At 32.2% G+C, this 14,581-nt stretch overlaps 1 protein-coding gene across 1 annotated transcript; it reads right to left on the bottom strand.

Moving 5' to 3' along the window:
* Nucleotides 1-237: 237 nt before the first annotated feature.
* Nucleotides 238-3,138, bottom strand: LOC123889394. Its single transcript, XM_045938713.1, has 5 exons — nucleotides 2,897-3,138; nucleotides 2,180-2,412; nucleotides 1,924-2,004; nucleotides 1,175-1,525; nucleotides 238-505 (listed from the first exon to the last, which is right to left on the bottom strand). The coding sequence occupies exons 1-5, from the start codon at nucleotides 3,069-3,071 to the stop codon at nucleotides 404-406; spliced, it is 942 nt and encodes a 313-aa protein (XP_045794669.1). The 5' UTR covers nucleotides 3,072-3,138; the 3' UTR covers nucleotides 238-403.
* Nucleotides 3,139-14,581: the final 11,443 nt, after the last annotated feature.

Raw genomic sequence — 14,581 nt, 5'->3', positions numbered from 1 at the left:
TGATGAAGGTGTATGATTCATTTTCTAATAGATGCAATGTCATTAGAAAACAAGTATAAATGAAAAAACTGCTTATGAACATGGTTATTTAGTGGAGGAGCCTGTGAAAATAAGTTGAAAACAAATTGCACACATCTCAAATATGCATGTTAGTTTTTATAGCACTATAATCAAATGGTCATTTGTATTTGTGGTACAAAAAGAACCAACACTAGTCCTGCCAAAAATCACAAGGGAAACTAACTGAATGTACGTATACACAGTCAGAACATATTTTATTATAACTTTGACAAAAACAACATTATATGACTATATAAGATGATAATTACACAGTATACTGATAGATATATTCATGAAAAAAGAGATGTAAAATGCAGATCATAATAAGACACAGACATACTTTTTACAAAGTTACCCTCAGAACTTGTACCACAAAATAAATAACTGCCAGGAATAGTGCAATCTGGATTATATCTTGTTGAAAGCTATCATCCTTCTGGAAGAACTGAATAAAAGCACAAACCAACAATCAACTCGCGAAAAGAAATTAGCTATATGCAAATAATACAATCGAGAACAAAAGAACAGTTGGATTTGCTACTCTGAGGAGATAATCTCTTGCAAATGCAAAGTACGACTGTCTTTTTTGCAAAGCATTCATACCATCGTGTAATAATAATAATAATAAATGTATGAATGCTTTGCAAAAAAGACAGTCGTACTTTGCATTTGGTCTGCTTGGTTTGGATTTGCTTATCTGTGCTAATATTTAAGGTATAAGCACGGTTTGGAATTTGGATGAGCAGCTTATGAAAAAAGCTTATGACATGCATGTCCATAAGTTATCCATGGCAGCTTATGAATACATCTTATCTTATATAGCTAATATGAAAACAGTTTGACTTTATTTTCTTCTCTTGTTATAAAAGCAACTTATACACAAGCACTTATATGATACTCACTCTAGTCCTTAATGTAAGAAAAAGTTCGCTTATTCGATTCATTGAAAGATTGATGTATCTAGCCTATATCATATTGTCCAAATACATCAATCTTTCAATTAATCTAACAAGTGGACCTTCTCTTATATTAAGGACTAGAGGGAGTAAGCGTTAATTAAGCCGTTTATCCAAACAGAGCTTAATTTAAGATTCTTGTACATAAAAGAACTCACCTTGGTTGGATCACCAGAAGGATCTGGATATATATCCATGTTCTCTTTCTTGGTTGAAAAATTAGCACTCAAATTCTTGGCACTATCAGCCAAATCTTTTACAGATTCAGTGGTAGCAAACAGAACACGCGACGTCCAGAAAAATGCTTGAGCACTAGCAGATGAAGCTGATAAGTCCCATAATTCTTCATGCTGAATGACTTGTCCACTAATTTGATTAAGAGTGAACTTGGAAGTAACTCCGAGTATGAGATCTCCTCCTACCCCAGCTAGAACAGATTTAGGTTTCCCTCTAAGTGTCCACTTGATACTTAAAACACTTGTTGATAGCATAGTCATTTCCTGCACAGTCTGTTCCCAAACCAAACAGATTTCATTATAATTCTACCTTAAATTTTATCGACTTTACATTATAACATTAATATGTGAAAGATAAATTTCATAGAACCACTAATCCACTATAGTTGTTATTTGACGACACTTTTATACTAAGTAGCCTAATGCGGAACAATAATAATTTGTTCAAATTCCACTATGCTATTGCATTATAGCGCCGCTATTTGACAACATTGATCAGAGGTATTTCTAAACCATCAGATTAAAAAGGAAAAAAACTTAATCAAATCAAGTTTTAACATTTTCTATCTACTTAAGCATTGATAAAAAAAAATTATAATAAATCACAGAATCCCTATTGTTTCATAGATTAATTGCTTCCTTAGGAGAAGGACTCCAAAATTTAAACTCACCACAGATGGGTTGTCTAGTGCAATAGTTGCCCATAGGGGTCTCTTATACTTCTCACGACCAGTAAAACTCCTGATAGGATCCTGTAAACAATAACAATACCATAAAAAGGCATAAGCATAAAATAAATGACTAATAGTCCAATAAGAGAAACAAACTACTTTGCTTTATTACATTACAAAGAAAACCCATTATAGGGAAATCATGATGTTTTCTTGATGAACATTACAAAGTCGTTCGGAGAAATCAAGTAAGTACCTTGTAAGTGACTGAAACTGCATAGGTTCCAAGTGCTCGATTCCCACTCCTTATCTCAAGTATATCGCGAGCAAGTTGTCTTGCAGTGGATTCTATTGAGGGACTACTGATGCACTCAAATTCATTGCATAGCTCACCAAAGTCCATACTATCAACTATTTTATCGGCATCTGAGTATGATGTTTCAGTTGTGGCATCAGATGAGAGTTCAGTCCTATCAGTATCATTGGCAACTGCAAAACATATGCCAAATAACAAATTATCAATTATGTGTCTGTCAGAGAGAAAGAGTGCATAAGCACTTATGTAGATATTTGAGATGACTTAGTCTATTTCAATTGACTTATTTGAACTCATCTATTGACAAACACTTGTGATGCTGTTTGGAAGAGTTTATGGAAAAAAATTATGACCGTCGGTAAGTTGTTTTCAGCTTATTTCCACAAAATCTTCAAGATAATTTATGAAAACAACTTGTAATAACTTATATAAAAATAGTTTGACATTGTTTTGTTTTATGTTATAGAAAAAGCTTATACATCAACATTTATATGATAAACACTTAATTAAGCTGTTTATCTAAACAATATGGTCTTACAAGTAGACAAGTGATATGTTTGTAAGCTATTTTCAACTTATTTCAACAACCTCTACATAAAACCTTACAAAAATAACTTATAACTTAGTGGTTGTGGTAGAGAAGAGAAGAGATGAAACCTCGCAATGAAAAAGAGTGGTTGTGGTAGTCGTGATGACGGAAGGAAAAGGAAGTGCATGTACGTGTGTTAGATGTATACTTGTTGTTGTTGTTGTTCCGGTTGAGTGCGGCGGAGGAAAGAGAAGTAACGGCGGAGGAGGAGAGAGAACAAGAAAATGCGGTTGTCAGATTCATGTTTCCCCATTCCGTGGCGGAAAGTTGATTTTGGGATTTACGGTTACAAACGTAGACAAACAAGAGCCTCTTCTTTTTCTTTTTTTATGCACTTTTTTTTTTGGGATAAGGTGTATTTTTTTTTGGTTACATAAGAGAAAAAAAAATAAAGAAAAAGCCAACAAGGGATCACTCCCTAATAAACTCTACACCCCAAGCATCTTCCCAGAGTGGCTTAACCAGATCTCTAGGAGGAGTAGGAACATTCACCAATGGCGAGCCAGAGTTAGCACCTAATTTAGCCAACACATCAGCACACACATTTCCCTCACGAAGAGTATGAGTAAGAATCACCTCCCAATCATTAGCTAGCAGCTTTCGAATACAACAAATCTCATTCGCTAAACGATGATGTGCTGTAACCCCTTCCTTAATTAAATTAACAGAGAGTAACGAATCAGAGCAGCAAAGCACCTTACGGAAACCACGTTCCCAACACAGCTTCAAACCGTACCATATCGCCATAATCTCGGCAAAAAGAATATTCTGCATCGCAGCAGACCCGTAGAAACCCCAAATATACTTGCCCTCTTTGTTCCGTAACAGTCCACCATATCCTGCAGCATTAGTCGAACCCAATAAACTCCCATCCACATTAAGGCATACAAAACCTTCTGCTGGTCGAGACCACGACACTCGTCGCTGATTCAAAGTAGACGTCGAGACTGCTGGCATTAAACTAAAAGCATCAGAGCTAGCATTAACTATAGCGTGAATTTTTGATACGCTAGTGTAAGTGCTTTCACGGTGGTTGTTGAAAATGAAGTCATTTCTCGCACACCAAACTATCCATAATGTAACAAAGACAATGTTTCCATATCTTTTACCCAGCAGTTTACACCATGTCAAACGATCAACACCTTGAATAGTAGAAGGGACGCTATGCAAGCCACACATATTCCAAATAGCGACCGAATCACCATAGAGAAACAGACAATGATCGATTGTTTCGGAAGATAAAGAGCAACGATGACAAAGGTCTGAAGTACACACCTGCCGATGGTGAAGCATTGCATTCGTTGGGATAGATTCATGCACCAATTGCCATATAAAAAATTGAATATTAGCCGGGAGATGTAGTCTCCAAATCCATTGCCAACCGGTGAGATTATTACAAGGAGAGGGCTCCAAAAGCCAGCAATAAGCATCCTTAGCAGTGTAGATGCCAGAGCTAGAATCATGCCAAGTCCAAATGTCCGGAAGGTCATTAACAATACAAGGCTGCAATGACGTAATCGCATTTCTCACATAATCTGGAATACTAGTATATAGTTGGTTTAGATTCCACGTACCATTAGTCCAAACTTCCTGAATCTTCAAGGATGAGTCATGAATGTCCACATAAGGAACCACAGAGCTCAATCTCTCTTTAAATACCCATGGATCAAACCAGAAACTAGAGTTACCATCACCGATTTTCAGGGTAAAGCCGTCACGCAACATATTCATCGCTTTTACCAAAGAGTTCCAAACAGCCGATCCTCCATAAATTCTGACATTAAAAGGAAGTTGGCCTTTCAAATACCTGTCATCAAACAACTTCACCCATAATTTATTCGGAGAGTGGAGAATCTCCCATATGAGTTTTCCAAGAAGTGCTACATTTTGGAGACGAGAGCGGCGCACTCCTAGCCCCCCCAACTTACGAGGCTGAGTGATTTTATTCCAGCCAACCAGATGCATCCCTTTATCACCGGTACCTTTCCAAATAAATCTTCGGACTATTTTATCCAAATCATCGCATACCCCCTGCGGAAACCAATTGATTTGCATATGGTAGGAAGGTAACGAAGAAATTACTGAATTCGCTAAAACGACTCTACCTGGCTTATTAAGCAATCTGCTTTTCCAAGAAGTTAACTTTGACGCGATTCTATCATAAACATCGCTATAGTCTTGCTTACGAACTTTACCGTGAAACATTTTAAATCCCAAGTATTTTTCAAACCTGTCAGTAGCTTGGATTTGACTGCAACCAGCAATATTTTCTCTGATGTGTCTACTAACTCCTGCAGATGTATAGAACCTGGACTTTGCATGACTGATCATCAAACCGGAAATAGCACAAAAGTTGTCTAAAACTTCTTTAATAACTTGAGCTTGATTTTGTTGTAGCTTTAGCAAAGAGTAATACATCATCCGCAAAGAAAAGATGTGAAAGCTTTGTGCCATTCTTCACCATCTGCATTGGCTTCCAACAAGAAATATTCACCTGTCTCTCAATCATGGCTCCTAGACGTTCCATACAGAGAACAAACAGATACGGAGAAAGCGGGTCACCTTGTCGGAGACCTCTCACAGGGGTAAACGCTTCGGTCTTACTGCCGTTCCAAAGAATAGTGTTGGAGGAGTGTGTGAGCCCAAACATGATTAAAGAGATAATCACAGGTGGGAATTTAAACTTTAACAGAGTATCTTGAAGGAACTTCCAGTTAACTCTATCATATGCCTTATAGAGATCGAGCTTGAAGACCATATCTCCATTTTTCCTTTTGGAAATTGATATCCAAGATTATTGTGTCTAGAATGCGACCCTTCTTAGATGGAATTATTAGTCCACTACAAAATAGTTTCATCCGAGGAAGGAGTACAAAGGATAATGCTATTGTGCTCCAAGAAGTGTTACATTTCGCGGGGATAAGGTGTATATTCTTTTGTGAATGTTAAGAGTCAAAACTAATTAATTAATTTTTTTTGTTATCATACTATTCATACGAAGTTTTCACCGCCTTAATGATAATTAATTAATTTTTTTTTATCAAAATATCAAATTTTCATAATTTTTAACAATATACAACTTAAGATATTAATTATCAAAATTGTGCATCGACAAATGTGGAGTAGTAAATTGTGACAATTATTTTAGGATAGAGGGAGTAAAATAGTTAGTATGTGGGACCCATTGTGAGTTCTTTTTGGGTTGCACCATTGGAGTGAAAAATAGATGAGTTGCACCATTAGAGAAGGTGTCTTTAGCACTCCTCTTAATTTTTTGAATAAAAAATGTATTTAAATAGAATGCTTAAAGAATGTTTGGAGCACTTGTTAGCAAGATTTTTCTTTATTAGTCGACTCTTCTTTAAATGCAATTTTGGTCCAACTATTTAAAAAAAAAAATGAAGTTTTGATCCCTGTTTTAAAAATCAAACTAGTATCCGGTAAAATGAGACAAAAATTTAACATTTTTATATTAAAATTTTCAAAATTCTCAAATAAAAAGAATGAAGATGAAAAGTTATAACATAAAAAAAAAAGTAGGATCCTGTATTTGTCAAAAGTTAAATAAAATATGATCCTGTATTAATATATAAATATAGTTCATGTGTAAATCACAAAAAAATAAGTAGGCCTCATATAAATTACAAAAAAATAAATCATTTCTCTTATACGTAAAAATATAGACTGCTGATCCCATAAGTCCTAGCTCAACTGACAAAATGCCGAAATTGTTACGCCGGACGTCGTGACCCAGGTTCGAATCCAGGATCTCACAATTATATTGTGAGTTAAATTTCAGTGGATTATCACTTCATCTAAGACAAAAAAAAATATAGACTTGTGTGTAAACTTAAAAAAAAAAAACCCAAACAAACAAAAAAAAGTTAAATTAATGTCATAATATCCATAGTAAAATAAATATGAAACAAAAAAACCCTAAAAAGGTTATCAGAATATATCTTATATTAGTTAATTTTCACATCAATATCCTCCAAATAAAATAAATATAGAACATAGTATAAATTAAAAAAAAAATATTGTCTTTGTGTTAATATATGAACACAAATATGGTCCTTATAGTAATATATTTTTTTGGTATTAACCCTCTTGTTCTCATGGAAGAATTCTCTGATATTTTAGAGTTCGACCGCCACTTAAGTATAGCCCCAAAATAATACATGTGCAAAAATATATGCCCATATAAATTATAAATACAAAAGTCTCACATAAATTATAGAATAAAAATAGATTCTCGTCTTAATATATGAATATAAATATATAGTCTTCATATAAATCAACAACAAAAAAAAAGTCTTATATAAATAACAAAAAAAAAAGAACCCAGGCCCCATAAAAAATACAAAAAAATAGGTCAATATATGAATATATGAGTAAAAGTATAAAATCTCGTATAAACGTGTTAAAATAAAGCCCCCGAGCAAAGAAAAAAAAATATAAATGCAGGGTTTTCTACATCTCAACCATCGATGAAAAAAAGTAATATAAATTTATGATAGAGAAATTGTTTACCACCACAAGCTTTTACTAATCCTTTAATTTTTGAAATTGCCTTAATTTATGGGGTTCATCCAATATTTGACATTTCCAAAAATAAATTGCATTACCATATATTTTTTCAACTATTTTAAATATACTACAGTCAATAAATATATATACTACAGTCAATTTTTTTAATGTATTCATAAAAAAAATGAGTGTAGCTATAATTATTTATAAAAAAATATTTCATTTTAAAAAAAATTATTTTGTTTTAATGTACCTATAGTTTTTTAAAAATAAAAATTATTAAAAATCTTTTATTTTCAATATAAAAATTAAAATAATTTTCCTTAAAATATAAAAAAATCATTTAGATAAATACTTCTTTTAATTAGTTTTTTATTTTATACCAAAGATTAATACAAAATTATTTTTAGAGTATTTTCTTTTATTCATACTTTTAATTCAAATTTGCTATAATTATATAGATTGATATTTCCATTTTTATTAAACAAAACGTGTGGCTAATTTACGCCCAAATATATTAATATATTTTAATTTCATTATTTTATTTGCTGAACAAAAAAATGAGCTAGTAAATATTTATTAGAATTAGAATTCTTTGAATTGTTGCCATATATGATTTTAATTGCAGTAAAAAAAAATGTATTGATGAGTGAATCAATTAATTAATATCAATCAGCACCAATTTTGCGAAAAAATAAAAATAAATGTTTTTTTTAACGTAAAAATAAATGGTTATTGCTTATACAAATGGCTCTGAGGAGCTCTAATAATAAGAAATAATCAAAGTCCACCCTAATATACTTTAAGAATTTCAAATTGTACTGCTAGGGCCAAATTATGTGTTGACCAATAATTTTTTTAACATGATATCTATTATGGGACGTTTGGTTTTTGTCTAGTTATTTTATCATCAACCTCATTAAAAACCGTAGGAACAAATCCAAACAAAATTCTGAATAGAGAAAAAAAAAAGTGTATAGAAAGAATGAATGTGACTTCTAATTGCCAAATTTTACAGATTCAAAAACCGCAAATGTATCGCATCACTTTCATAATTCTCTGCCATCATATAAAATTATCAATTATATATATCCATAAACTTTACATAATTGGAAGGAAAAAAAAACTACATTACATAAATAATCATATAATAAACTACATTACATAATTGTAAAAAAAAAAAAACTAAATCACATAGATAATCCTATAACTCCTACAAAAATAAATCCAATGGATATTGGACCTTTGCAATGGGGAACTGCACTCAGGTAATATATATATATATATATATATATCATGATGAGAAGGCATCGAATCAATTTTTTTTACAATTACATGTGATACAGTTTTCATTGTGCATCAATGCGATTTATAATTAACAAAAAATTTTTGACATAAATGTTTACCAATTTAAAATTTAAAATTTAAAAATATGCAATCAATAAATCGTTTTTTACTGATAGCATAAATTAAGGAGTTGAGATATGGTGGAATGCTAGGTCGGTCAACATGTAATAATTGCGAATATTAGTACACTAATTATCAAATCAAGGAGAAGAGAGGATTATTGCAAGCATGACATGTGGTAGGAGAGAAGAATATTAATACACTAATTATCAACATCGATCTTCATTGAATTTAAATTACATACCTTTTTTTTTTTTTAGAATTTTCAGACATATTCTAATTAAAACATACCTTAATTGTAAACCAAAAAATAATTGTTAAAACCGAAAATAATTCATTTGATGAAATTAATTTAATATGATAATTAATTGTTTTGTTTTTGACTAAGTGAGAATTAATTGTTAAATGCACAAGAGAAGAGAATCATTTTTACAATGTCATGTGTATAAATTTCTTTGAAAAAATGGTCCAAAATAATATAATAATAGATTTTAATTTAATTCATTGTCATCTATTTTCCAATTTAATATGTTTATGATATTCAATTCTTTTTTTTTTCCAATTATATATGATCACCTACAATATCATATTTATATATACTATATATAGCATAGTATATTTTTTTTATGTCGTATATAATTCTTCACATTAATAATTTGCTAAATCATCTCAATTTTTTGTTACCAATTTTATTTCTCGTTATATACATCACCTCAATTTCAAATATTTTCTTTTAAATATTTCCTTTTTTTTATTGGTGATGCCTTTTTTTTATTATTATCGTTATACTTATAGTTTTTTTGCAAGTAAAATGAGAATAACTTCACTTGAATTCTGTCAATTTTAATTCCATGTCTCAATTTTTATGTTTCAGCACACAAAACTCTTTCGAGGTTGGTTTAACATTTAGTGTCAATAGATTTAACTCTTTTTTATTCAACCGAGGAACATATTATATTAAAATGAAAAAACACTCAACATTAGCACAAAGCCTGTTTTATTTTATTATAAATTAGTAAATAGAAACTATATATATTATTTTATTCTATTTTTAAAAAAAGAAAGATACATACTACATAAATTATTTTATTAATTAATATTTAGCAATAAAATGGTTAGTTTAGAATGTAGTAAACAATATATTATTAATCAAAAGACTTTATTGTTCATCTTCTCATAACCACTTTTTCCACTAACATCTACATAAGAAATATTTTTCTACAAAAAATCTAGATTAACAGTATGCCATTATTGTTTTCAATTTTGTGAGTCATCCCAAGATGTTCTTGATATTCCTGAAAAAAATAGATGAAGAAAAAATCATCAAAAAATTAAAAAAAATAGAAGAAAATAAAAGTAAACACAACAAATATGAGTTAGAAAGAGAAAAGAGTTAGAAAATGAATGAGATGAAATGCTCACACAAAGATCATATTTATAGAGAAAAAAATGGACATGTGCAATTAAACTCATTAAAAACAAATATATTGATTCCTTTTCTAATTTTAAAAAATAACGATTTTGTTTAATGATAACAATTATTTGACTTTTAAACACATTAATTCACTATTAATGAAAGGCATATGTATTCAATTTCATTATAAAATATAAAATAATAATAAAAATAGTAGAATATAAAAAATAATAATAATTCCTTCCAATAAAATAATAATAACAATAATAATAATTTCGAAATTTATTATAAAAGATTTTAAAATCTATTATTATTTTAATTTATATTTGAAAAAAAAATAACTTTTATAAAAAAAACTTGCACGAAAATAATATATTAATTTCAAAATAAGTGAATTTTGTTTTTCCATTAAATTTTGCAGTGAGAGTAATAGTTGGCCTTTTAATGAGTAAATGCAATAATGAGTAATGACATTGATGGTCAAATGAAGGAGAGAGCAGAGTTGCTGAGAGGTTAGTATTTTGAAGAAAGAGAAAGGTAAATAGGCCTGACTTTTTACATATTATAGATTATAGATTTTTGATTCCCTTATTTTATATTTTTGTGAGTTTTTGTCCCCTTCCCATTTTAAAGACAACTTTGATGATATCTCAAGAGCATTGATGATGCAGCACTACACACTCGACCATATCATCATCCATGTCATTAAACTTTTATTTTATTCAAATAATTCAATCATGTTTAATTTATAAAATATTTTAATTTAATCATTAAAACATTTTTTTGTGTTAATTATTAAAACAATTATTATTAAATTAAAATAAAACCTGAAATTGGGAACCAAATCTGTTGAATAAGTCAATGTTAATTTGAATTTAGATTATTAGTATATGTTAGTTTGTTTCTTTATTTTGTTCCTATTCTCTTGCACATATTTAGGATATGATGTTAGTGTGTGGATTAGTTTCCTTTAATTATTCAGTGAATAATACACAGAAACACACTGCATTTTCCCTTCCATTTCAAACTTTTACTTTTCTGTGTTAACATCTGGCATCAGAGCTAGGTGTGTAGTAGTAAAGAGAAGCAGCAGACTTCAATAATGACTACAACCACGGATGGCAACTTCGTGCAACCTGCGATTCCAAAATTGGGTGAGCACTATGACCATTGGGCAATGCTCATGGAGAATTTTTTAAGGTCGAAGGAGTATTGGAATCTCATAGATCCAGGGATTCCTCAACAAGCTGTCGGTGTTCAACTGACAGAAAATGAGAAGAAAACAGTGGATGAGCTCAAGCTGAAAGATTTGAAGGTAAAGAATTACCTCTTTCAAGCAATTGATCGAGCTGTGCTTGAAACAATTTTGAAGAAGGAGACATCGAAGGAGATTTGGGATTCCTTAAAACAAAAATACAAAGGCACTGCTAGAGTGAAGCGAGCACAACTTCAGGCCCTACGACGTGATTGGGAGATTTTACAGATGAAGAATGGAGACTCAGTTAACGACTATTTTGCTCAAACTCTCACAATTGCAAATAAGATGCGAATGTACGGTGAACAAATGTCAGAACTTACCGTCATCGAAAAGATTCTTCGCTCAATGACATCCAGGTACGACTATGTAGTGTGTTCTATTGAAGAATCTCATGATTTGGATTCCATGACTGTGGATGAACTCCAAAGTAGCTTGTTGGTACATGAACAACGAATGAATGGCCACAATTCACATGAAGAACAAGTGTTGAAAGTAACTCAAGATGAGGCAAGTACTGGTCGAGGCCGCGGAAGAGGTGGCTTTCGTGGTGGACCTGCTCGAGGAAGAGGAAGAGGCAGAGGCAGAGGAGGTAGACAACTAGTAGACAAAGCAGCAGTGGAGTGTTATTACTGTCATGAGTTTGGACATTTCCAGTATGAATGCCCAAAGAAACCATTGCACAACACTGCAAATTATGTCGAGGCAAGTGAAGAAGCAGTGTTACTTATGGCACAACTTTCATCAGATGGAAAATCAAATACACAAGACATGAGGTTCATTGATTCAGGCTGCAGCAACCACATGACAGGTAGAAAGGACTGGTTTTCCTCTATTGATACTTCTTTTTCTGATGAAGTGAAATTAGGGAATAATTATGCTCTAAAGGTTAGTGGAAAGGGTACTGTTAAACTTCTTATAAATGGAGTCGTGCATTTCCTGAATGATGTATTTTATGTGCCTGAGTTGAAAAATAATTTATTTAGTGTGGGTCAACTTCTAGAGAGAGGATTAACAGTTGAAATGAAGCAAAACAAATGTAGAGTGTTTAAAGAAAATGGCCTTATTTTTGAAACTTTCATGACTACTAATCGTATGTTTGCTATTAGTGTCAAATCTGGAGTTTCTCAGTCATGTTTTCAGGTTAATTCTATGTCATCAGCTCAAGTGTGGCACTCTCGTTATGGTCACTTGAGCTACAGTGGACTGAAAACTTTACTGGAACATGATATGGTAAAAGGGTTGCCTTCCTTTAAGCCACCAACTCAACTTTGTGAACATTGCCTCAAAGGGAAGCATCAACGAGATCCTTTTCCACGACAAAGTAATTGGCGTGCATCTCAGTTGTTACAGTTAATTCACTCTGATATTTGTGGTCCTATCAATCCTGCATCTAATGGAAATAAAAGGTACATACTTACTTTCATTGATGATTTGAGTAGGAAAGTATGGGTATATTTTCTTATGGAGAAAGGCGAAACACTTGGTGTATTTAAAGAGTTTAAAGCATTAGTTGAAAAACAAGTTGGTGTTCCTATTCAAATATTGCGTATTGATAGAGGGGGAGAGTATCTTTCTAAAGAGTTTGCTGAATTTTGCAGTGAACATGGTATTCAAAGGCAACTCACTGCTTCATATACGCCACAACAAAATGGCGTAGCTGAGAGAAAAAAATCAGACTATTATAAATATGGTTCGTAGTGTTTTATTAGAAAAAGGAGTTCCAAGATCTTTTTGGCCAGAAGCTGTAAAATGGGTGATTCATGTTTTAAATAGAAGCCCTACTCTTGCTGTCAAGAACATCACACCAGAGGAAGCATGGAGCGGACTTAAGCCATCTGTGTCATATTTTAAAATATTCGGTTGCATTGGATATGTTCATGTACCTAATCAAAAAAGGAGCAAACTTGATGACAAAAGTATCAAATGTGTGTTGTTGGGTGTGAGTGAGGAGTCTAAGGCTTACAAACTTTATGATCCAATCAACAAGAAAATTTTGATCAGCAGAGATGTTAAATTTCAGGAGGATGCGGCCTGGGATTGGGGTGAAGCAAAAACTAGCATAACTGTTGATACAAGTGAGTTGAATCCCTTGGAAGATTCTTGTCAAGATGCTGTTGAGACAATCCAAAACACTTATAATGATACAGCAGCAACTACAAGTGCTACTGCTCCAAATTCAACTTCAAATATGTTGGATTCCACTAGTTTAACAGCTCCAGAAACTCTAGCTGGAGAGAGGGTTAGAAGGCCACCATCATGGATGGGAGATTATGTCACCGGTGATGATTTAAGTGAGGAAGATGCAATGAATTTTGCTATGTTTGTAGGTTCAGATCCAGTTACATATAAACAGGCATCAAAAATTCAACATTGGAGGGATGCAATGGATGCCGAAATTCAAGCAATTCAAAAGAATGATACATGGGAGTTGGTTGATCCACCACCAAATTGTAAAATTGTAGGAGTTAAGTGGATTTTCAAGACTAAGTTGAAAGAGACAGGGGAGATTGAAAAATTCAAGGCTAGGCTTGTAGCAAAAGGATACACTCAAGAGGAAGGCATAGATTACAGCGAGATCTTTGCGCCGGTAGCTCGTCTTGAAACCATCAGAACTGTTGTTGCATTGGCAGCTACAAAAAAATGGAATATTCATCAGCTTGATATTAAATCAGCTTTCTTACATGGAGCAATTAATGAAAATGTCTACCTAGAGCAGCCACCAGGTTATGTATTTCAAGGACGTGAGCATCAAGTATACAAGCTTAAGAAGGCATTATATGGCCTTAAGCAGGCTCCTAGAGCCTGGTACAACAAGTTGGAGTCTTATCTTGCAGCAAATGATTTTTTGAAATGTCCACATGAACACACTTTGTTTGTGAAAAAGAAAGAGAAAGGTGAAATTTTAATTGTTTGTGTTTATGTAGATGATCTTATATATACGGGTAATGATAAGCTGATGTTTCAAGAGTTTAAAACTATGATGATGAAAGAATTTGCAATGACCGACTTAGGCAAGATGAGATATTTTCTGGGCATTGAAGTTTTGCAAGGCTGCAATGGTATTTTTATTGGGCAAAAGAAGTATATTAAGGATATGCTAAACAATTTTGACATGTCTGATTGTAATCCAGTGAAGAATCCTATAGT

This window comes from Trifolium pratense, linkage group LG6, assembly GCF_020283565.1.
Source record: "Trifolium pratense cultivar HEN17-A07 linkage group LG6, ARS_RC_1.1, whole genome shotgun sequence".
In the NCBI taxonomy this organism is placed as follows: Eukaryota; Viridiplantae; Streptophyta; class Magnoliopsida; order Fabales; family Fabaceae; genus Trifolium; species Trifolium pratense.
This window is presented reverse-complemented; position numbering and strand designations above follow the sequence as displayed.

Excerpts from the sequence above, each read along its gene's own strand:
- LOC123889394 (XM_045938713.1), bottom strand. The coding sequence starts at position 3,071 with ATGAATCTGACAACCGCATTTTCTTGTTCTCTCTCCTCCTCCGCCGTT. Across the intron at positions 2,413-2,896 it reads CCACTCTTTTTCATTGCGAG|TTGCCAATGATACTGATAGG; the intron begins GTTTCATCTCTT and ends TATGTTTTGCAG. Across the intron at positions 1,526-1,923 it reads CACTAGACAACCCATCTGTG|ACTGTGCAGGAAATGACTAT; the intron begins GTGAGTTTAAAT and ends GTTTGGGAACAG.